At 38.7% G+C, this 25037-nt stretch overlaps 1 protein-coding gene and 1 long non-coding RNA gene across 3 annotated transcripts; one reads left to right on the top strand and one right to left on the bottom strand.

Annotated features, from left to right (window-relative positions):
- The first annotated feature begins 9643 nt into the window (after nt 1-9643).
- Nucleotides 9644-9963, top strand: LOC149753526 (uncharacterized). Its single transcript, XR_016413253.1, has 2 exons — nt 9644-9782; nt 9842-9963. It is a non-coding gene; the product is annotated as an uncharacterized LOC149753526 (long non-coding RNA).
- Nucleotides 9964-13911: 3948 nt separating this feature from the next.
- Nucleotides 13912-24067, bottom strand: LOC103696098 (nuclear poly(A) polymerase 1). 2 transcript variants are annotated; one of them, XM_008777628.6, is made up of 12 exons: nt 23236-24067; nt 23068-23145; nt 22870-22977; nt 21042-21104; nt 20781-20942; nt 17853-17966; nt 17646-17708; nt 17232-17561; nt 15994-16158; nt 14921-15907; nt 14430-14503; nt 13912-14197 (listed from the first exon to the last, which is right to left on the bottom strand). In XM_008777628.6, exons 1-12 carry the CDS (start codon nt 23347-23349, stop codon nt 14152-14154), a joined length of 2304 nt encoding a protein of 767 aa, XP_008775850.3. In that variant the 5' UTR covers nt 23350-24067; the 3' UTR covers nt 13912-14151. The 2 variants fall into 2 exon arrangements, with proteins under 2 accessions (XP_008775850.3, XP_038984582.2); XM_039128654.3 differs by lacking the exon at nt 14430-14503.
- Nucleotides 24068-25037: the final 970 nt, after the last annotated feature.

The following is a 25037-nucleotide window of genomic DNA, read 5'->3' as shown; positions in this document are numbered from 1 at the left end:
GGTGGCAGCCGCGGGCTGCCACCATGGGGCAGCCATGGGTAGCAGCCACGGGCTGCTTCCCAAACAAGGGAACAGCGGCGGCCAGGAAGAAGATAGGCCAAAAAAAAAAAAAAAAAAAAAAAAGTTTTAGGGTTTTGCCCTTTGATTGGGCTTGGGCCTACTAAGCCCAACCTGAATGGGTCCATGGTTGCAGGTTGGGCTCTTTTATATAACCAACCCAATTTTATTTAATGGACCATAATGGGTTTTTAGACCTGGGGCTAAGAGTTAGTAACCTATTTAATTATTATTTAAATATTGAATAAGCTGAATCAAGGCCCTCATGCATATTAATTATTGAGGTGTTAAATTAATAAATTATTAAATTTTGGACATCTCTTGCTGCCATATATGTCTTTTGTAATTAACATTTTTTGTTTAATCAATCACATATGTTGTTTTTGATTATTTTTGTAGCATGTTTAATGGTTATGATTTTGTCACATAACTATCATTTTGTTATTGAAATTGTTGGGCATAAAGACTATCCTTATTTTCCTATTTGAGAATATTTTGAAATTGAAGTGGGTGGTAGCCGCCAAAGTGGCACACTCACTGATATTTATCTGATTTTCTCAAAAAAAAAAAAAAAAAAAAAAGGGTAGCATTGCATTTTGCCAGATCATTGAATGCAATATCTTGCCCGAAGGTGTTATTGTGTATAATGATTTGGAAAAATGACATGAAGTGATTAATGGGATTACATTAGCCTAGAATCATTCTTCTGCCCAAAGGTGATGGTGTTTTTGACAGCTGATGTGATTTTGTTAATTGGCTTCATGATATGTCTTAAGAGGACCTTATAGCGTGTTGTATTGTTAGCCCAAAGGTGACTTTACAATGATGCACCAAGGCTCTTACCGTAATTAGACTTATATGTTTTTCAAGTTTGATTACGGACTATCTAATTAATAGCCCAAGTTGATTAGATAGATATGTTATCATCCATTGATTGCATGCATCACTTTTGGATGATATTAAATAAAATATGTTGTTTCCGCTTTTTTTTTGAATGCCTGTTCCCTATCAAGCCAAATGTCTGTCGTTGAAACCTTGACTGGAAATAATATGTGAGATGGAAACGAGGCATAGAAATAGCACTGAGTTTTCTTGGGTTTAGATTTTGCTTTAGAGGAGCAGCACCGAGCTACGACCTCTCTAATGCACTAGTAATTTCAGCACCTCTTCACTAATCTGCAGATCCTCTCAAGTCATGAGCTAGGCTTCGGATCAATTTTGATAGTCAAGTAATGGTTTAAGTTTTATGTAGGCAAACAGATAGATCCCAAGCTCATCTACTAGGTTTTATTGGGGAATTAAGAATGTGTCGATAAGCATTAGGCTTTTCTAGGCAGAAGTTAATGAGGGTTTTCAAGATAAAAAAAAAAATAAATAAATAAATAAATAAATAAATAAATAAATGATGATGGGTTTCTGGAATCAAACAACAGTTGAACTGATATGGAAAACAAATCGCCCGCTGATCACAGATCCATACTTAGCAGCAATGGATGGAGTGATGTGAGCAACAGACCAACTTGCTAATCAAAAATCTGCACTTAGTAGTAGACTGGTCACGGTTAGTAGACAATTAAGAGCTGAGTATTGAGACAGCATGTTTGTAGACAATTAAGAGATTGATTTGAGCATCGGAAAGGGACTATAAGGGGCTGCTTTAAGAGCAGACCGAGCTAGTATAATCAAATCTGAGCTAAGTCGGACCAGAAACCCTTATTCAAGCTGGTGGCTACTTCTGATAGTTGAGGTTATATGCATGTAGAACTTGAAGCAGATTTAGGCTGGTTTGGTGCAGAAAAGGGAAAAGAATAGAAAATATTCTGAAGAAAGAAGACTTGCTCCAGACTCCCCATCTTGGTCAAGCCTTTTACTGAAACAATAAAGCCCCTAAGTTGGTTCAAACTTGAAATTAATTTTTAAGGAATCGAAACATTAGAGAAAGTAATATGTGACCTTTTCATAACCAATACAAAGGTCAACTCATCTCAACATTTTTGTCGAGATTCATCCAACATCTTTAATATGTCCTGAAATCATGGCAGACTCCATGAGGACTACTACAGCTAATTGATATGTCCTAAATATGTGGTAGACTCCACAAGTCCTACTACAGTTTATTGGCATGCCCTATCTCCTTTGGCAACCATGACATTCAATATGAACCTGCTAGCATGGTCGTTTTATGGTCCAATTTCATGATATAGTCACCTGCAATAAGGCATGTACTATACCTACTATTAAAGGCAAAATGCAATTTCCCCAATTGCTTGGAACAAAAGATTTGGTCATCGAGCCTCTGTTGGTTTTGATGCAACTGACATATTTTAAGCCATCAATAAACATCCATTTTCTGTGTTGTGGCATAAGCATTTATGCCACATTTCAAAGGAGCGAATGGAAAGATTGATGAAAGCTGACATTCTGCCCTCTCTGAATTTTTCAGATATTTACACTTACGTAGATTGTATTAGGAAAAAGCTGACTAAAACTATAAGGAAGAGATCCACTAGGAGCGATGGTTCTTTTGGATCTTATTCACATCGATATTAGTGGACCGTTACTTTCTACTATATGTGGGAACAAATATTTCATAACCTTCATTGATGATTTCCCGCATTATAGTTATGTTTACTTGAGTAATGATAAATCTCTCGCTCTTGAGAAATTCAAGATATTTAAAATGGAAGTTGAAAAACAATGTGGGAAAAGTATCAAAGTTGTGAGATCTGACCGTGGTGGTGAATACTATGGTAAGTATGACGAGTCTGGTCAGAACATGGGTGATTTTGCAAGATTTTTACAGCAAAGTGGGATAGTCCCTCAATACACAATGCCAGGAACACCTGAGCAAAATGGTGTTTCTGAAAGGCATGATCGGACTCTGAAGGATAAGGTTAGCAGTATGATTAGTAAAACAAATTTGTCAGAATTCTTATGAGGTGAAGCATTGAAATCTATCGTATACATTCTGAAAAATGTTCCTAGTAAAGATGTTGAGAAAACTTCTTTTGAATTGTAGACATGACGTGAACCCAATTTAGCCCATTTTAGAGTTTGGGGCTGCCCAGTTGAGGTTAAGATTTATAATCCTACTGAAAAGAAATTAGACCCCAAATCTACACCAGAATTTATAGATCAAAGGGCTATAAGTTCTATAGTCCTAATCATGGCACCAAAATTATTGAGTTCATTATGGAGAAATTTCTTTCTTGTACTTGGTACTAGTGGGAGTTCTGTATTAAAGAAAACTTTTACAGAACCGAGTCAAGTTGTGGTTTCAATTTTCGTTGTACAAGAAAGAGTTATTTTTCAGCTGATTGCCACAGTTCATGAAGAACGTAAGCATCAAGAAGAGCCTCACGTTCCTCCTCAAACAGTGGTTGAGTTAGTTTTTTGAACCACAGGTTAGGAGACCACAAAAAAAAAAAGAAAGAATGTCTGCCCTGCCTAATGACTATATTTTCTATTTACTAGCGAGTGATTTTAATATTGGGCGTAACATTAATTCCGTCCCTTTTAAAGAAGCATTAACAAGACCTGACTCAAATAAATAGCTGAATGCCATAGAAGATGAAATATTTTCTATGAAGAGAAATAGAGTTTGGAAACTTGTTGGGCTTCTACCACATGTTAACACCATAGGTTGCAAATAGGTTTACAAATTCAAGTTAGACTTAAAAGAAAAATTTGGTGTGTAAGTTGAACAAATCTATATATGGGCTCAAGCAAACATTCCGACAATGATATTTGAAATTTGATGAAGTTGTGACTTCTCTTGGTTTTATTGAAAATACAGTGGACCAATGCATTTATCTCAAGATCAGTGGGAGAAAATTCATTTTTCTCGTTTTGTATGTGGATGATATTTTACTTGCTAGTAGTGACTTAGGGTTACTTCATGAGATAAGGAAAATATCATTGCTAATTTTGAAAAGAAAGATCTTGGGGAAGCTTCTTTTGTACTATAAATTGAGATACATCGTGATAGAGATCATGGCTTGTTGGGACTTTCGCAAAAGATATACATACGACGCATCCTAGAGAGGTTCAATATGCAAAACTGTGCACCTGGTGATGTACCTATAGTAAAAGGGGATAAGTTCAGCAAAGCCCAGTGTCCAAGAAATAAACTTGAAAGAGAATCTTTGAAGAACATACTCTATGCAAGAGCTGTAGGGAGCCTGATGTATGCTCAAGTTTGCACTAGAGCAGACATAGCCTATGCAGTGAGTGTCTTTTGTAGATTTTAATCGAATCTAGGACAAGAGCATTAGAAAGCAACTAAGAAAGTTTTGAGATTATTGAAAACGACTGAAGGTTATATGCTTACCTTTCAGCGTACAGATCATCTTGAGGTGGTAGGCTACTCAGATTTTGATTTTGTAGGATGTCAAGATAATCTGAAGTCAACTTCAGGTTATATTTTTATAATGACTGGTGGTGCTATTTTTGGGAAAGGTATTAAGCAAACTCTAGTGGCTTCTTCTAACATGCAGGCTGAATTTGTGGCATGTTATGGAGCTACAGTCCAAGCCATTTGGTTGAGAAATTTTATTTCAGGACGAAAAGTTGTTGATTCCATCTCGAGACCAATTACCATCTATTGTGATAATAGTGTAGCGGTATTCTTTTCAAAGAATAACAAGAGTTCTGGTGGCTCTAAGCATATAGACATCAAGTACTTGGTGGTCAAAGATAAAGTTAAAGAAGGGCAGACAAAAATAGAGCATATAAATACAAAAGCAATGATTGCAGATCCATTAACTAAGGGACTCGCAACGAAAGTCTTTAAGACACATATTGCTAATATGGGCATTGTGGAAACCTTTGATGTTTTTGGTTAGTGGGAGTTATTTATGTAAGAGAACTATATTTTGGCTTGATCCTTTTTACAGGGTATGTAGGCAACCCATATGCTTCGGGTACAGCCTCTTCCAATTAAAAAAAAAAAAAAAATTTATCTTCCTATTTATAATTCTGTATTTTGTGCACAGAAATTATAATTATGTTTGAGCATGCATTGCACATATGTCTTTTATTATGATATCATTTTGATCTCGAGATATAATGCATAAAGACATGATGTGAGTCTCTTTTGAGACATGTGGCTTCTTTTGAAGCATTTATGAGGACCAATATGAATTAGCACACCTTTGATCACATTTTGGTGCTAAGTTCATACTACATACTACCACATTGGTTGGAGGATGGGGATCCATGTCGATAAGGATGTTAGCATTTGTAGCTGTGGAGTGGTCTTACATCGATTAAATGGTGTAACGACTTCCATGTTCAATGTTGATGTTCTTGTTGGACCGGATCATGTATCCAAGGTGATTATCATTTGAGCTATATGTGTGGCCACTTTTGTAGTCTAACCCGAGAGTCGTTTTCAAAACAAAGTTTTTAAATTAATATGACAATCCGTGTTCGCCCAAGTGGGAGAATGTTAGAATAATTTCAAAATATGGGCTTACACTGATTGCGTATTTTTGTTTTATAAAATGGGTTAGACGTATGGCTCAGAATGGTACTATGATTAAGCCCAATATAATGTGTGATCATTTTGTTTTATGGGCTTTGGTGCACCTTGGATGTATAGGATTGAGTCCTATTTATTGTGGTACTTTTGGTATGTAGGCCAGGAAACCCAATTAGGGTTTTGGAGCCTTTAATGGGAAGGCTCCTCTATGTTTCCTATATATAGGCTAGGTCCCCCTCTCCTCTCCATATGGTTGATAGCTTGCCCCATTGACGGCTATCTTTTGTGAGGAGCAAGGAAGGGAAGATCCAGCCGCTATTATTCCAGGTGATTGAAGAACGTATTCAATATGTCTTCCGCAGGTATATCCCTTAAACTTGAATACGGTATTATTTTGTGATTCTAAACCTTAGCATGTTATTATTTATGACTAACACAATCTTCACATACATGGCTGGCTCTTTGGGAGATGGTAAGCTTTCACCATGCTTGCTTTGAATATATAATAACTGTAGGCCACTATAATTGAGATGGCTAAAGCAGAGGTGTCACTTCCACTGACCTCTGATCTTATTTTACTCACTGCGCATGCAATCACTTTGACCTTCGATTTAATCCTCTCTCCTAAATCCTTTTTCTTTCGTCAAGTAACCATAAGTTCTTTCCCCTTTCGGATGCCCTCTTTGGATATTTTCAGTCACAGATATCTAGACATCAAGCAATTGTCTCCCAAGAGACCCATATCCTATGTACTTTGGCTCTCAGTTCTTCTCCAAGTTTTCTAAATTCATTTTGGGTTTATGTCAAAACCTAACCACCACCACATATTTGGTCTGACAATGGTAAGCTATGCGTGGCTTGAAGCCTGGAAAGTGTCTTGATTTTTCATACTTTTGCTCATATCAATTTTAAGTTTACTGAAATCGTCCCAATTTACTGGGACAAGACCTCCGACTTGCAGTAATTTGAATTACTACTGGGTTATTTTTGTACTAAATCAAAGATAAGCTGACTCTATGGCCTTTTATTTCGGACCTGAGCCCTTCCTCAACTGAAACATAGGAGACTTGTGGTCATTTCAATTTTACATAGAGAAATGGCCAGGTTATACTGCAGTCAAGTTTAGGAAGACAAATGATTTAAAGCATCAATACTTTTATCTTTTGGTTTCAGAAATTGCATACCCCATTCTCTCGAGAATCAGTGTCTTTAGAAGTGTTTTGGTGCATCAATGCTTGGAAATTATATGTATGTTTAGACTGCAAGAGAACTTTATCATACTGGTTATATATCCTAGTCTAATCAACAGTGCTGGAGGCATATGCTCAATAATTAACATCCACTCCTTTTTGTCCTATTTTAATTAGGTATTACCACTGCTATTAGCAAAATACTTCACCTCTTCAGAAGATTTATCATTTACACTAGTCCAAGACATACAAATGTTCAGACTAGCACCAATCACATGCAAATGTAGGTGATTCTTTGATTTTTTATGTATGAATGGTTTAAATTTCTATCTTGAGACTCGCATTCTTAAAGGGTTCTAGATGCACCAAAAAGACTTAGGTCCAATGGTCGGTACTTGGGAGAGGCCTAGGGTTCAAACCCTAGTGGTGGCACATTACCACCATGCCCAGTGCCGGCCCGAGCGTTAGGCGACCGAGGCGGTCGCCTAAGGCCTCAGGCCAATGGAGGGCCTCCGGGAGGCGTGACCAAAAGGAAGCAAAGGCCCCATGTGAAAACAGGAACAGGAGCTTCCCCCTTGATGGAAGGCTACGAGTCTTCCCCCTTGATGGAAGGGAGGTGGAGAGTTTCCTGGCCTGCAGAGAGGCAATTTGGGAAGTTGGGGACAGTAGTTTTGTTTTGGGTGGAGAGAGAGAGAGGAGGAGGAGGGATTTGGTTGGCTTGATACACGCCTGAAGCCACTCTTATCTTTCATCCCTTCTCTTTTTTGGTTTTAGTCTTGGTTTTCCTTCCCTCACATTACTCCTGATCCAGCTGGGCCATCGGGAAGAAAGATAGAGGGATTGGAGATGGACTTCTTGAGTTCTTGGAGGGTGGAGATTCTTTTAATTTTCTCCTCTGGGTTTCTTCTCCCCTCTTGGGTGGTAGAGAGAGAAAAGGAGGGAGGGGGTTGAATGGCTGCTGTGCTGTGATGTTGCAGTTGCTGCTTGGGTACTCACTTGAAGGGGAGATGGTGGGATGGGACTTTTATTAATTAGATTGAGTGAATTTTCCATAATGCCCCTACTTTCTCTTATACAGAGGCTTCTTTCTGGACAAATTCTTTTCTTGACCATGAAGTGCCACGGGATGACCTTTTCTTATCCTGCTCTTGCTTGACATGGTAAACAGTATTGCCCAGCATTATCTCAATTATTTAATCAGTTTTATGGCCCGGCAATTACATTTCTGTGTTTCCATTCAAAAATTATATTAAACTGAAAAAACTTTTTGTCTACTTTTATTAGATTCATGTATCTTTGTTGAAATAGTGTACTTGATAGCTATCTATTTTCATATTATTTTTTAAATATTTTATATTTATTAAAAAATTTATTATTAAAAAAAAAGGCCTCATTCATTGGATTCGCCTTAGGCCCCCAAATGTATCGGGCCGCCCCTGACCATGCCCCTCAGAAGAAAGGTTCCAGATGCAGTCCTTCTTGTTAACTGTACAGTGTGCATTAAAATGACCGAACTTCACTTATATTCAAAGGCTGAAGTCAAAGTTTATGAATCTCCCCATCATCTCTGAATGATGTGAAGTAAGTGCAGGAAAGAAAACCTGAATGGTCAGCTTGACACCTTGCCCTTCTCCCTTATGATTCAAGATTATCATCAATTCCCAAGATCCAGCTGTCCTGAAAAAACAAAAGGAAAGCCTCTATTTCGGATACTATGCTCCCCTTCATGCTTCAATCAGTGCTCAAGAAGAGTTAATTTTTATAGTACACATCTCCCAATAGTGGGATGCATCAGTTACTACATAAGCTCCTAAATAGGAGGATTGTTTTTCACTAGTCCATGGGTGCATCAGCTTGGATCCAAGTTCATCAATATGCTGTCAGATTGATTGCATTAGTTACAAAGCTTGAATAGAGATGTTTGGTGCAGGTACTGACTAATTATGCATGAAATACAAGAAGGTTGAGAAGGAACAGTAAAAATAAACAGAAAATACATATTGGACAATTCCTGTGCTTCCAAGTTCTAACTGCTTTGATCTGACGACGGACACAAAGGGTGAAGAAGAGACAAGTGTTGTGTATGTAGGAGACAGCATATTTAAGTTTATATCTACCACAGGCTCTTTTCACTTATTTGATAGTTTACCTAAGGTGAGACATAGAGGCCTGATCTAAGCATACATCTGTTATGGATTTTCTAGCATGAATAACCTTCCCCTGTGGAAGACATGGTTTGTGATTATGTTTAATCCAAAATTAGTGGAGGCCATTCAACTCCTCCATCGGATGCTGATGGTGTTGCATTGTTAAAGTGCCCTAAGATGGAGTGTGTATGAGGCATTGCAGAGGGCAAAGCTGGCTCTAAGCTGCAGCAAACTGAAACTTTAGTACGGACTGAGATACATGATGATACGTGGAACTCATAAATGTGCAGAGATTTTAAGCTGTTGTCATCATAGTTGTTGTTGCTTGTTTAATCTTTAATTTTTGATATCTAATACTGATCTCCTTTTAGTAACATCCAACTTGTTATCCGACCCCACCTTCAGCTAAGAAGAAAGATTTGATAGTTGTACTTTGGATGGCAGTGATTATGTTTCTTCCTTTCTGTCTCCCTCCTACCGGTATCCATTCTAACTAGGGGTGGCAAAATATGACCCGACCCGCCAACCCGACCCGTGTTCGACCCGCCATAAACAGGTTTGGGTTTGGCCTAAACAGGTTCGGATCGTAAACAGGTCGACCCGTTTAACCTGTTTATTAATTGGGTCGGATACGGGTTTTAGATGTCTGACCCGTTTAAACCGTTCAACCCGTTTAACTGTTGGGCAGGTTAAACAGGTCTAAACAGGTTAAATGGGTTAAACAGGTTAAACGGGTTAAACAGGTTAAACAGGTCTAAACAGGTTAAACGGGTCTAAACAGGTCTAAACAGGTCGGGTTGGGCAGGTTAAACAGGTTGGGTTGGACAGATTAAACAGGTCTAAACAGGTTAAACGGGTCAGGTTGGGCAAACAGGTTAAACAGGTCGGGTCGGGTTGGGTAAACAGGTTACATGTTTATTAAACAGGTTAAACGGGTCGGGTCGGGTTACCTGTTTAATAAACAGGTCAGGTTCAGGTTTGTAATTCCTGACCCGTTTAATAAACAGGTCGGGTTCAGATTTATAGTTTTCTGACCCGACCTGTATTTGACCCGACCTGTTTATGCCTGACCCGACCCGATTGCCACCCCTAAATTTCTAACTTGCAAATCTTCATGAATATTTTATTGACAAACTCTTTCTAACACTTGGTTTTCATATATCTGGCACAGACAACATTTTGTTTCATCTTGGAAAACTAAGAAAGAAATTAACTTAAACCAACTATTTTCTCCTTCCTCTTTTAGAATATGCTAACTATTTTCCTTGTAGATTGTCGAACAAAAGTGACGCACAAACTGATAGTCAACTTTAAAGTCCACGCAATAGCACGTATCTGGTAGGATAGTGATTACGGGTATCGATCCACAGGGATTGGGGTATAATTGTTTTTCTTTAAAAATAAAAATATTTGAAAAAGAGAATTTGTGAAGACTATTAAACTAAGCAATTTAATAAAAGAAAATGCAATTAAAATGATATCAGTTTGGGAGAACCTAGGGCAAGGAATTCACCACTAACATCGGAACAAGGATTATTTATATTTTAATTTATTCTTGGATTAACATGCAAATTGGCTACAAGCCTAATAAGCATTCGAATAAAATTTCACAGAAGTAATTTAGGCATAATCCATCTTTAGTTTAGTATGAAATGTCTACCCTAATCTAAGGTGGTAGCACATCGCATCTTCCTTAAGCATGAACTATCTTATTTTTACTTCAATGATCATGAAGAGCAGTTGTATAAACTTCATATTTAAAATCACAGAAATTAAATATGAGATGAAATAAAATATTCATTAGAAGCAGAATAAGGTTTATACAACTCCAAGAATAGAAATTAAAAATATAAAAACCCTTGGCCCTTTGTTAGGGCTACATCCGGCCCTGGAGAAGAAATCAGCCCGGCATGGAGTTGGAGACGGCAGCAGCAGCACAGCAGCAGGCTCCCATCTCTTCCTTCATGATTTCTTTCTTTGAAATATTCCCAAAATAACAAAACTCTTCTCTCTCCTCTTATTTTTTTATTCTCTCATGTTCCCGTGGCTCACTCCCTCCCCTGTTTCCTCTTCTTCTTCCCGTGGGATGTGGCCTCCGAGAGATGATGGGAGCAACCCCCGGTGGGGGAAGAGGGAATGCCCCCCCCCGGTGGGGGAGGAATGAATGGAAGAGAAGAATGAATCCCGGAGAAGAGAACTCCCTTCCTTTTATAGCTTTCCTATCCTCTGTTAGCATCCGGAGGATAAGCTTCCCCAGTGAAAAGATGAGGATGGAGGAACGGCTTCTGTTCCACGGCAGCGGGCGACGCGTAGAAGATTTGATTCGAGCGTTGGGAAGAGGCAGATGGTTGGGAAGCTTGATCCGCGGACTGTTACAGTTCTGATCCGTTGAAGCAAGGGATAAGGGTGGTAGGTGGGTAGCTGGGAGCGGAAGAACTGAGATAAGGATACACAAGTTCACCCACGGATGCTGAGATTTGCTGGGATTTGAATGAAGAAGGGGATCATAACGGGATGAAGACTTGGTTCGGAAGGATAGTGCCGTGGATGCTGATCTTACGAACAGAGGGGATGCTGTTAATCCATGGAATTCGGGATGAAGTTGATCCGGAGGAGATGTTTGGACTGCGGAAGACGTGGAGGATCTTAGCTCTGTTCCGAAACAGAGGAGGATGCAGTTGGGAATCGGCTGAAACATAGAAGCAAAGGATAAGCTGGAGCTTTGAACGAAGGGATAAGGATGATTACGAATGTGAGATCGATCCGGAAGAAGACGTGGCTTTGGTTGTTTGGAATCCTCACGGGGTTCGGATAAGGAAGGGGTCCGTGGGTCTCGGCTGGGAAATAATTCAGAAGATGGCTGGGACGTAGGAGATGGAATGAAGGGGATTTGCATGATGACGTGGAATGAAGAGAAGTTGAGCGAGATCTTGGCTGGGTGTGGAAGAAGTTGGGGATCTGGTTGTGAAAGAAGATGAGCTTGGGACGTGTTCTGTTCGTGGAGAAGATCTCGGCTGAGATGCTGGGAAGGCGTTAAACAGGGGAGCTGGAACGTATGAATGAAGGGAGTTTGGAAGAAACAAACGCGAGAGAAGGGAAACGGATGGGATCACTCGAGCGGGAGGTGCTGGGAAAATCCGGGATGCAAGGGATTAGGAAGACTTTGAACGGGATGAAGAGAAATGGCTCTATTGCTTGGAGGAAATCTGGGAAGAAAATCTTGGATCCGTGGGTGATGGATTTAATCCGAATGGGAGGGACGCTTGGGAATGCGGCTGGTGGACGTGAGAGGATGCCTGGGCTTTATCCCGTGGGTGATGAAATTCCAACGCAAACGGGATTAAGATTAGCTTGATAGGAAATCTAGGAGGATCAAAGCCGGAAGATGATAGCTCTATTTGGATGCCGTGAATGATGGGGAGTTCGGAAGGGAGACGCGTGGAAAAGGATGGAGCGCTGGAAGGAAAATAAAGATAGAATCACGGATGCGTGGGAAGATGGGTTTTGTTTTGAGGCAGGGGTTAAAAAAATGGCGTGGAAGGAGCTGGGATTTATTTGGAAAAAAAGATTTTGAGACATGACGGTCGGCTGGGAAGTCTTGGGACGACCCTGTTCTTTGGACATGGAACAGGGAGAGATTGGGACTGGACCGGGTGCGTATCATTCGGGTTCAGGAATCATCCCAAATAAGTTTGATTTGACCTGCATTCATTAGGCTTAATCATTAAATCAACTTGAATTACCTCTGATAATTATTAAAATGCAATGATAATGGTAACACATATTTTATGGTTAAAATTTGCGAAATATGCGAATTAAAATAATGATAAGTGCTATGAATAAAAGGTTAATTTATGCATTATTTACCACTTATCACAAACCAACTATTTTCTCCTTCCTCTTTCTTTATCCATGCACTTTAGCATTTTGTCTATTTCTTCTACTCGTATATGAATCCTCATAATTCTGATGGAGAGCTTACTCCTCTCTCATGCAGAAAATAGTTGGTTTATGTGTCACGTTGTTCGTTTTGATCTCCTTGCTCTTCTTCATCCAATAGCACGGAGTCAACAAAGGAATAGAGTCTCCTTCACAACATTCCTATGAGGCTATGATGAATGGTTCACTCTTGAAACTATATCGATGCAGATGATTCCATTTTATACTTCTGCAAAATTACTTCTCTCTGGACTTTCTGACGCGTAGAACTTGCATTGCGTTGCCATTTGGCATCAGCCTCCTAATGTGGAAGTCCTATGTTTTTCTGACTCGTAGAAATCAAGTTGGTTAAGACCAGTCTGCTGAGGAGAACTAAAAAGAGCTTTCGATCGGGCCGGGATCATTTGGCTTTCGCCATTTGCTGGAACTTGTGAGAAAGAATGCAGTCCAAGAATTTTAGTGCAAGCTTTTAAAAAGCCTCATGAGGATTTCTTAAGAGTGCGGTCTGCTAATGCTCTCCCCTAAATTTTCTCAAGCGAACTCTCTCGTTCGGCAGCGATGCTAGATCCCCTCCTCCTGCTTTCTTTGCAGTTGTTTTGTTAGTCTGCTGTTCTTTTCTTCTTCAATCTTTTGTTCTTGCCCCTTTAGCCTGTTTTTTCCTCCGAGGATTTGGAAGCAGCCCCGACGCCTCAGTTGATGGGTTAGAATCAAATCACCATTTCAACTATTTGGCGTGTTTGACTTAAGAAAAGTGTTTTTTTTTTGGTAAGATTTAAGAACGGTCTTTTAATTCTGATTCAGGATGGGAGACTAAATGACAAGAATTATTCAAGCATCAATGTCTGGGTTTCCAACTTCAAGCACCCACGCACAGCTCAATGTAGCCCTTCCTATACAAAATCCCACAGCTAAATAGCATCACCCTTGCTTGAGGCGAATACCCTGGGCAAGGAATCCTAGGAAGCCACCAATTATCATAATTCTTGCCCTTTCCTAATCATCCATCCACATGCATGCATGGCTAACTCACAAAAACTACACAAATCTTAATTAGCCGCCATCATCATCGAATTGAACCATGTAAATGAAAAGAAGATGAACAAGAACCCACATCTTAATATTGCACATTGGATTTTATTACAACAGGTTAGGCGCCATTAATCCACCGGTCACCCTATTACAGTATTAATACAAGGATGACAGTATCAGCAGGCCATATGTTGAGCAAGTAAATTAGCTCTGCTGTCGTTATCCCAAATATCCCACCTCTTCCTCATGATGCAAGAGACCAAACTGGACGGTTCACAGATACTCTGGATGTTCTCAAGCATAGGAGTCAAGCACTTTTACCAGTTGCTCTCACAACAGAGGACAACCTTAACCTGCGAAGAAAAGTGAAACAAATAAGAAAAAATAAAACTGGTTTTAATCTAAGGACTGAAGAACCCAAGGAATAAACACAACCCACAGAACCAGTGTGGAATCAAAATCACAATGGCCACCTCTAGGGAAGGCCTTTAGAGTGGGAACCAGGAATCCAACTACCAGAATTACTACCGGGAAACTCATGCTAGAACAGTGAAAGGACAATATGATGTCAAGAAATATAATTACTTAAGTGGCTTGCGCTGAGCATTCAATGTAGATGCAGTGGGGCCACCAAAAGTTGGAGCAGACAACTCTGCCGGCTTTTTCAACAAAAACAAAATGTAGACAGTCAGTTCTAGTGATCAAATTAAGGAAAAAGATCATTGCAAGATGAGAAATATGAAAATTCATGCATTACGATGTTCTTCTAAGTTCTAATAGATATTCCTCAAAAAAAAAAAAAATACTCGCTGAAATTCTGGAGATCTATTTGTATGTTAGTCTAACATTATTGTAGCTTGGTTCTCCCATAACATGTTCTACACTAGATTTTCTGATATTCCATTGACTACTTGCAGCAGTATCTCAAGTCGCAGACTGATGCCGGTAATACATCCAAGCAACAACATACTCAATCTCAAAAGCAAAACAAAAAAAATATAGCAAATAATTCCAAATTTACAACAACAAATAATCAAAGGAGTACAAGTGAAGAAAATAGGAGGAAAAGTGAAGACCTCAAGCTCTTCTATGCCTCCATTCTTGGAACTGTCATGCAGCTTGCCAACTTGCATTGGAGCATCCTTTGCAGCTGAAGACACAACAGAGCAGCCACTAGCAACCCCACCAAAATCTTTATCCTGCCCATGTAACTCAAATAACTCGAGCTCATCAAGTCCTTCAGGTAAAGATGCCAGGTTCGTAGGAGACCCACTGGTTATTTTCTTTATTGCAAGTGCCTCAGCTTCCTTGGAGCACAAACTAGATGTACAATTGCCAGGATCCTCAGCAGCAATAATGCCAGAAGCAGCCATGCCAACACTCTCTGGTGGTTTAGCTGAAGCCAGACGTTTTGCATCAATTGAGTTGCTATCTGTGTCCTCTTCATGTTTCCTCTTTCTTGATTCAATGGTAACATTTAAAATCCCATTGGCATTTCCCGCAAGGTTGATTGCTGATCCTTCAGCCTCCTTGGTGCACAAACTAGAAGCACTGGAAGAGGTCATGGTGATGGGACTACATCTTTCAGACCCCTCGACTACTTGATCACCAATAAGAATACCTGCAGCCAACAGCTTTGTAGTGCTAGAGTCCTCTGCCATATGTGGGGTTGTATCACCACTCCCAGCTAGAGTGTCAGAGGGTTTTCCTGCCTGAACCGAGCTAGAGGACTTGATTTTTGAAACAGTGTGACCCTCACTGACGGCTGCCTTAGGTGGACGAGAAGGCCGTATTCCACTAGGAAAAACAAATGAAGGTACATTTCTGCGTTTAATATGAGAAACTTGGATCTCCATGCCCGGTTTCCATAGTGTATACATGCCAACAGAGTGCTTAAAATCTTCCACTGTTACCCTTATATCAAATTGTTCGCCTTCATTTACTGGTACTCCTTGTTTTCTCTGAAGACCCATGAAGTAGCAGCAATGAAATAGTCTAGACTTGTCTGAGAAGTCACCAGGGTGAGGATGACATTGAAGCATGCCAAATGTGTGCCTCTCAATCTTTTGGGGAAAAAAAATGCAGCAAGGTCAGCGATATTTTTTGTGGCTTCAAACAAGAAAAAAAAATGGTTCAATATTCACTTAACCTTTAATGTAAGCGTGCGAAGTCGAGATTCAACCCATCCCTTCCATTTTCTGAGGTCATCTTCATTTGCTGCAGTGATGTCAATCTCCAGATAATGTTTGTAGGCCTCAAAGAAGGGATAAGGCTCAAAGAGTTTACTCCAATCAGCTTTATTAGCCTCCATTTCCTGCAGGTATAGACCATCACTCCAACCAATAAAAAGAGCCAAGGATTGAGTTCTGGAAGTATGTATAAATATACAGAATAAGAATAAGAAAAAGGTAAGTTAGAACTAGTAACAGCCACAAATAGATAAATACTAAGCAGCTGAAACAGGCTGTCCCTAAAACAAGGACTGATGGTAAGACTGCTTTTTCAAGTCATAATAAAATTGAAATCTCAAGAACCCAGGATCAATCACTGCATAACTGAAACAGATTTTCATGATGAGAAAAAGGTAAGTTAGAACTAGTAACAGCCACAAATAGATAAATACTAAGCAGCTGAAACAGGCTGTCCCTAAAACAAGGACTGATGGTAAGACTGCTTTTTCAAGTCATAATAAAATTGAAATCTCAAGAACCCAGGCTCAATCACTGCATAACTGAAACAGATTTTCATGATGAACTGAAGTTGGTGAATTCAGTCTTAAAGTTTAACATGTCAACATGTTTCATCACAAATCTGTATTTTCTTTGCCTTGTACACCTAACAGAGTACATTCCAATGGCCTATAATGCTAAAACAAATTTTCTACCATAGCCATGATTAGGTATTATTTTCAATGGGCTTTCCAAACACAACCATTCAAAGAAGTACTGCAGAAAGGTCAATCCATTATGAAATCATTAAATGCCTGATACGTACAATCAAGATGCACAAACATTCATGATACTAGTAAATAAACAGGCAAGAAACTATCTTATTATTCTATTGTTTTTCAAACTAGGTAAAGTTATATTCTTCAGATTCACGAGAAATCTAGTAATGAACTCAGCTGCACAAAAAACCTCAGCATCTATCAGTGTTCTCCAAGAATGAAAAGAATGCTTTCTAAAGATCCTTTATAATTGAATGAATAAAGATGAGGCCTATGTTGGTCCCAATGATGCTTCTCAGACCAAAAGATAAAAATCTTTTAGATGCCTAAAGAGATATCATATTATCAGATAGCACCAAAATCACCACAAAATGCCTGTTATTCTCTTTGTCTACATTAATATTATTGAAGCAGATAACACCACTAATAATACAACTGACCTCACAGATCACATGGCCTCGTTGAAATTCGTCAGTCATAACACGCAAAGTACTCGATGACACATTGTAGCTAGAATTCATACTAGGATAAGCAGGAGTTATAATAGGCATTTGATGCAGTCTGTCTTTAAAATTTTTTCTTGGATCCCAAACAGAGAGTCCAAGTGTGCCCTCTTCAATATCACATAGCATCACAGGATTTGGCCAGCGCCACTGAGTGTAAACTCTGAAAAAGCGAGACACCAACATACTGGGCAGTGCATTCGGGTATAACTGACATATGCGAGCAACAAGCAATGCCCAGTTTATACCACCAAGGAACCCTGCAACCTGATCAAAGATGGAGAAAAAGTCACCAAGGAGCACAAAAACCAATATGAAAATTCATCCTTATTAACAAAAGATGACTCATACATTAGAATAAACTCCACGGCGTTTCGCCCAAAATCTCATGCATCTTAAAGTTGTGCGAAAATTCTGCATCAAATAAAACATATTAATCAGAATCTGCATATGGAAAGACACTACTCTCTGCTAATGTTATTATCTCAATATGCATTGGAGAATATGTATCCAGATTCCATAAAGATTAAGATCAGGATCACAAGGGATATAGAGGACCTGAATATTTGGCACCAAACGTAAAATTTGGTCAGTAACTCTGCACCCATTTAAACTACGAACTGTTTGTTCATCTGCATTTTGTAATATAGAATCCTGTGAGATATCCAGATCCTGAAATAAAACAAAACAGATTAGTTGATTAGCAAAAGATTCAACATTAAAATAAAGTAGTCAAACAGAGATACATGAATGACTGCCTGCACTATCCTTAGCTTTACGAAGTATGAGTTGCGGAACTAGATTATGGAAGCAAATTTCAGGAAAGCATTAAAATTCAGATAAGACACATCATCTGTACTTATTGAATTAATACCAATGCCTCACCATGATTTGATAGGAATCCCATCTCCTTGAATTACAAATTCAAAAAATTCAGACATGATATATCAACTGTAGTTTTTGAATTAATACTAATGTCTTTTCATGGTTCAGTAGGAGTCTGATCCTTCTTCTTTTTCTTTTCCAGATTTTGCATACACCAAGTCCATTTGGTTGTTTGGAAATCCAAAGAAAAGATGTAAATGGAAAAGGTGAAGTCCAAAAGGGAGATATATATACTTTAAGTGGGATAAGAAATTAGCAAACTTAAATGGGGGTATAGACATAGCTTAACTTGTAAGGTGTATATGTTTAAATCTTTAAAAGAATTATGGCAGACAAGTGATGAAATAATTGAGTATTTGTGTCCCAAAGAAAGCCAACTACTGATAGTTCACAAACTCTGAAGTTTGTCCGGTAGAGTCACCATCTCTTTGTGGCTACCCACAGAAATAAGAATTGATTGAATGTACCCTTACCCCAAACATCATTGGCCTCCACTCGGATATGAACATAAATTAAACATTGTATTCTTAGAATCAACATAATTTCTAGCATAACTACAAAGAAAAGAAGACAAGCTGTGTATCATCATATGATAATTTCTATGTCCATTTGATGATGTTACATGTCTTAACTCACTTTGGCTTTTCTTATACTAGTGAGATTGTAGGCCTGATCTATAGGTTGATACCATATATGTTTAGAAACCAAAAGAACACACACTGTATATCTTTCCTATATTACTCTGCATATGAACCTCCCCCATTATCAGCAGTACATTAACAACAACAATGTGTTTTTAATATAAAAGCACTATTGCATGTCCCACATAATGAATTTCGAGCTTATTTTGCGTTAATAATGTTTGAATATAATTGTGTGCCAAATTACTTGAATCTTTGCTTTTAGCATTTCAATAAGTTACACAGTGCATTACCACAAGAAGCAATAAAGGTAGATTATCAAAACATAACAAACTTCTAAGTAGTTTTCTATTAGTCTATAATGAAGAAAATATTGTGAACCATGGATGCATATGAAGCTTTGAGGAAAAAAGTAGTTGGATATGACGGTAAAAGAGATACTTCTACTTTGGAATATCAACCTTATTTGCAATTTGGAATATCAACTTCTACTTTCTTCTCTATATCAAAATAACCAGATTGGCATCATTGAATCAAACTCTCCAATAAGAAGACACATGATAGACCAACACGCACTTGTCGGTGATTGCATAAACATCATGCACCAACAAGGCAACCAAGCACTATGTATCCCCATATGGTTTTCACTTTTCACCATGGAATCCACTAATTAAAAGTAGTAGCGTATGTTACTGTTAGAATCTTATGATTGATGATCCAGATTGCAACAATCCAGATAAAAATGGTCCTCAACTATCCAGATCAGATCCCTGGATTAGGATCGCTATGGATTGTAAGATCTTGATTTCAACCTAGCATCGGGACCATGGATCATTCGGTCCTTTGGAATGTAAGATTGAAAGCCATTTCATGTTTTCACATACTAAAACCATGAGGATATCCATCTTTCAAGATCAATTAATTTCCTTGAACTTTCACAAGGACCAATTCATCATCGATAACTTCCAAGACATCAAATCACCAAATCTCCTTTAAATTTTCAAGGGTAAAGGAAAGAGAGATTTAGCTGTTTCAGAACCAAGACCTAGAGCTATTTTTTATATCTCATTCACCATTTTTGAAAATCTTCTGCAATTTCTTACCTCAAAGGGGAGTCGAGTCAAATAAGCTTATGCCTGTAAATTTTTGGGGCTATAATAACTCAAAATAAGATATTCTATGGATTTCTATGGTGAAATAAAACTATACTTATTAATCAAAAGAACTGATTTTTATGAGCTTATGATTGTTGGAGAAACCTTTTTATCTCTTATAAGATAATTTCTTACTCATTATTCATTCAAATCATGCTTTAATCATGTATCTTACTTTTGATGATGTTTCAACTCTATTTTTCAAGTTAAAAAGAAATAGGAAGAAATCTTAGAATTGAGATCTGATCCAAGATTTAATGATGCCTCTTACTTTTCAAGTTGTTTTAACACTATTGTTTTATGTCAAAAAGAAATCTTACAATTTATGATTCAATTCATGATCCAGTCCAATTTGACCTCTACGATTTTATGACATGATCCTGACCTTAATAACATTGGTCGTGTAAGCCCTATATAGGTGATGTTCACCTACGGGCTTATCTGCTTATGTAGGATTGGCACAAGTCTTTAGGGTAGTTGGTACTAGCTTAGTCAAGATATCAGCAGCTCCCATGCTGCCATAACAAACTCCAACATCAATCTTTTGCTGGAACATGCCAAATATGCACTAGCGAAAATTGTTTATTCTGCAAGTACTAGCAACAATTTCACACCAGGAGGCACTAGGAACATTAACTCTTTACCTAGCGACAACACACGATCAAATTAAATATGAAATTTACTAGTATATACAAAAAAAAAAAACAGGAGTAATCAGCAATAAGTCATAAGTCATTGGCATTGCAAATTGTCCCTTCCAAAGATGCATGTAATGAAGACAAAGTCAACAGAGGAACCAGACTTACTTCAGGTATTACCCAAAGTGATAGCTTTGCATAAAGAAGATCTATAGAAACCCCATTAAACTTAAACTTCATCACAGGTACATGAGCATCAGGAACAGGATGTAGTTCTGTCACTTCTGGCATCTCAGCCAACATATTATGGAGTTCTGTAAAGAAGTCCTCCTGCATTCAAATTTAATAATACATTTTCCTCATTAAAATGTATTTCAAACTAAATGAAAGCAGTTCAATCTTCAGCAAAAATTGAATAGTTAATCTTACTTCTCTAGTTGCATGTCTAGGCCCTACACATAATGTGTCTATATCTGCACCAGGTCCATGAACCTGAGATAATACACAAATACAACAGCCCACATCACTATGAATGACAAGGGAAAATCAAAGGAATCTGTTAAAAGAACAACTGCAAGTGCAGAATTGACCAAAAAGTATTATGATAGCATGTTTTGGTTCCCCCCCATCATTTGAAGATGGTATAAAATTCAATTCGTGTTGAAAACTATACCAAATTTTTTTAAGCTATAGTTTTATTATAATATAAATTACAGTGAATTGAAATTGCAAAATCAGTCCTTAAATCCACCATTTAAGTTAGCAAGTTTAGCTTCATATGTTTGATCATTCAAACAAAATTCTTTTGCCAGATATGCATTGGCAAAAACATCAAAGTACATGAAAGATTATGTTTCCCAGGTTGTAACACATAGTTCATCACCTTCTCTTTTCAGATGAGTCCAAAGTTCATCACCTTCTCTTTTCCAATGAATCCAACTACCATGTGTTTATTCGACCAATATTTGATAGTGTTTATGGCGTGATGGCAAATGAATGATTCTAAGCATATCTAAGGTCTGGAATTGCACCAGGATCTGCGTCCAATGGCCTAGCCAAAGATGCACCATGCTTCAGGTTTTTTAGGCCAACAACTATGCCATTCCATTCTGTAAGTGATTCAATTTTGAGGGTTGGTTATATGTAAGGCAAAATACTCATAAAGTGGACTGCTAATTGTGGTCATTATAGTGAAAATCTTGAGAAATCCTGATGAATTGAAGGCATAATCATTTTATAAGGTATCAAAAGGTCTTTAAGAAGTTGTGCAATTACCTTAAAAGGGCTTTCTCCTATCGAAGGTGGTGAACAATTGCTCTCGGTTGTAGAAGATGGTAGCAGCAGTGTTAAGCATGTTGGTAGATAAAGGGTGGTGATGACAATGCAGAAGTAGGGCTAATAAAGGATGCAAAATGGAGGTGGCAACATAAACATACCAGCAGTACATTGTGATATGATTAGAGGTATGGAAGCGCCACATGATGGCAGTTGAGAGGGTGCTGAAGGTGGCAAGATGTAGTTGAGGTGGAAAAGAGTGGAGCCAACAAGGTGATGATGCTAACAGAAGAGGATAGCAATGGTGGTATAGAAGGCAATGGTGGGTGAATAAGGTAGATGAAGTGAAAGGAGTGGCAAAGGATGACAGTCATGCAACAAAGTGCACAGAATGAATGGCATATTGGCGCACATTTAAAGACAATGGGGGAGGTCAGATGGTAGAATGACAATGGCGGTAGAAGATTGGGGGATGGCATTTGGAAATGATGAGGAGGATAGTTAGAAGAGCATCAAGCCCTGCTTGAAGGGGTAGGTTCTAACGTTCGCCTGTTGTAGATTATAATTGAAAACTCAATGTCCCTATTCAAAAGATAACTATAAAATTTGGTAAGCTCAAGCATAGTTAAATTTTAGCAAAAGGGTTATTTTCTTATTCAAATGGAGCCAGGTGGACCTCCATCCCCATCCCTTCTACTATAAAAAAAATAAGAAAAAAATTATCAACAAGTTTGTTTCTTGCATCTATCAGAAGAACTGAGTACATAAATAAATTAAATGCCTTCAGGACTTTAGCTAACAACTTGGCAAAGTCAGCTTTAGAAAAGACAAAAGTAACCACATTTTCGCAAGTGCAAACATATTATTTAGCATAGTAACATAAAGCCGTATTGACTAACAGAATCAATAGCTCTTTCCATTTTAAGTATCCCATGTGCTCGTTTGCTCTCAGCAAAAGACAAATAAAGTGGTGAGTAAGTACCCCAAGACGGTAAGAACCAAAAGTGAAGATCTTGGCATTTGCTTCTTGCACAAATTGCTCGTTGAATCCTTTGGCCCTGCTAACCTTCCTAACCCAAACCTTCACAATCTGTTAAAACCTCCAATGGTATCAATATCCACAGAAAGGAATGAAAAGCAATGAATGGAAGAGATCAAATTACATGAAATTAGAGATAACCTGGTCCAGTCTTCCCAAAACCTCCTCTCGAGACACAGCTCCTTCCTGGCTTTCATATAACCCAGCATCCGCAAGATACTGAGCAAAACAGAGATCATAGTTCAAAAATCCAATCTTTCCAAAAATCAAACTTGACACATAAACAAAAGCCCATGAGCAAAGTGAAACCTTTTCAAGCTCCTGGGTCTTTGTGATATCAAATTCAGTAGGCCCACTCCACGAGATTGGCTCCGTGACCCCAAGGTATCCATTACTCCGCTTCGATAATCCAGAGCTCGCCATCGATTGCAGGAACTCTAATATTATTTCCTTTCTTTTTAATAAATACAATTTGTTTATGCCTTCCTATATAGAATTATAAATAAAAATTGATATCCCGCAAAATCCCCCCTCAAAATTCAAGTGCAAAGAGCAAGGGATTTACTTTTTTTTAATTTTTTTTCTGATACACAAATTGTAACCAAGAACAAGGGAAATTAAAAAGATAAAGAAAGAAAACTAAAATCACTGTCCAGAATTACTGGTTCCAAACATCAGAACAAGAATCCATACAGTTCGAGCAGAGAGCTTATTTTTACAAAGAGAACGAATCGAAGCCCTAACAACATGAACTCATCCACCAGATCTCCACAGGGTTGCGAACTTGCGATTACAACCGCATCTATCTCCTTCACTCTCTCACTCTTTCTTAAGAGAAAACGCAATAACAAAGAGACCAAATCCAAGCTCTAGAGAGAAGAATAATTGAACCACTCCTCGGTGCAACAGGCTTGCACGCTTCGGTTCCAGCCTTCTCGTTCTCCTCCGGCTTCTCCTTGGATTCGAAGATCTAATGAGGCCCGGCGTTCGCCTCGCCGTCGATGATCGGCGGACGAAAAACAAAACCTAGAATTCGAGGATTTGGGGGAACGAAAAGAGAAAGAAAGGAGAAGAGGTTTTGGCCTCTCTCCTTTTCTGGGCCTCTTGTTCTGCCTCTTTATTAACCGAGTTAGAAACCGACAACTCTCTCTCTCTCTCCCTCTCTCCTATTTTGTTTAGGAAAGGGAAAAACTATTAGCCGTTAGATATCTTGGCGAGGTCCTTATCTCAAAGCATATGCAACGGAAACCCTTTCGAGGGCCTTCTGGGCCTGGGCCAACGGAATCTGGAGGGCCTGGGCTGGTAATCAGATGGCTCGTGCGATACCGATGGGCCTGAGTCGCTAAGCACTAAGGTCGACCATGCCAATACATGGATTAGACGGATCACAACGGGCCGCATCAACTTGAAGATGAAGATGATCACATGATTGGTGTTTTGGTTGCCGTTGCCTTGGATGGACTAATGTCCAAATAATTTTAGGCAAAGTTGATGGTACCATCTCAAACCGCTCGATTTGAGGTACATCGAGCCAGCTGACCAGAATGGTTCCGGCCTTCCCGTTAGGAATCAACGAGAGAGGGAGAAAGGAAGAAGGAAAGAGTAGAAAAAAAGAAAGAGAGGAAGGGAGGATAAAGAGAGAGAGTGCGGCGGAGAGCGGCGGAGAGGGAAAGAGGGGAGAGAAAAGCCCTCTCTTCCTTGCGATGCTACAATGGGGGCGAAGCTCCTATTTCAAAACGAAGCAGGACTTTGGCCTCTTTTTTTTCTCGAATGTTTTTAACTGAAAAATAATGAGCCATTACTCCAAATGACAGCAGCTCTGCCATTGGAAGACACCATTCATCCTGTTATTTGGATGATAATAACTGTTACTTGGCCACAATTGCATTCATTCATTTATGTGACAATGCTAGAATGGATGTCCCAATGATTTTTATTAGTTTTATGGCAAATAGTGTACATTAATGAGAATACAATGCTATTGTTTGATGGGTTCACTATTTTAACAAATAAAATTTATATTTTATCAAAACTATGTCATGCACATGTACAGCATAAAGGATGGCCTCGAAGGCTATCGTAACATTATTTGTTTAAAACCCTAACATGAT

The sequence above is a fragment of the Phoenix dactylifera genome, chromosome 5 (genome assembly GCF_051530095.1).
Source record: "Phoenix dactylifera cultivar Ajwa chromosome 5, Ajwa_hap1_PhDact_Kaust_v1.1, whole genome shotgun sequence".
NCBI classification, from domain to species: Eukaryota; Viridiplantae; Streptophyta; class Magnoliopsida; order Arecales; family Arecaceae; genus Phoenix; species Phoenix dactylifera.
Note: the sequence above shows the minus strand (reverse complement) of the source record. Positions and strands in the feature narration are given on the sequence as shown.

What these genes read in the sequence shown, in the direction of transcription:
- LOC103696098 (XM_008777628.6), bottom strand. Translation starts at nt 23,349, where the DNA reads ATGGCGAGCTCTGGATTATCGAAGCGGAGTAATGGATACCTTGGGGTC. An exon ending in TTGGTTCTTACCGTCTTGGG is followed by an intron (nt 21,105 to 22,869) that starts GTACTTACTCAC and finishes GTATTATCTCAG; the next exon opens with GTTCATGGACCTGGTGCAGA. An exon ending in CTAGACATGCAACTAGAGAA is followed by an intron (nt 20,943 to 21,041) that starts GTAAGATTAACT and finishes ATTTGAATGCAG; the next exon opens with GAGGACTTCTTTACAGAACT.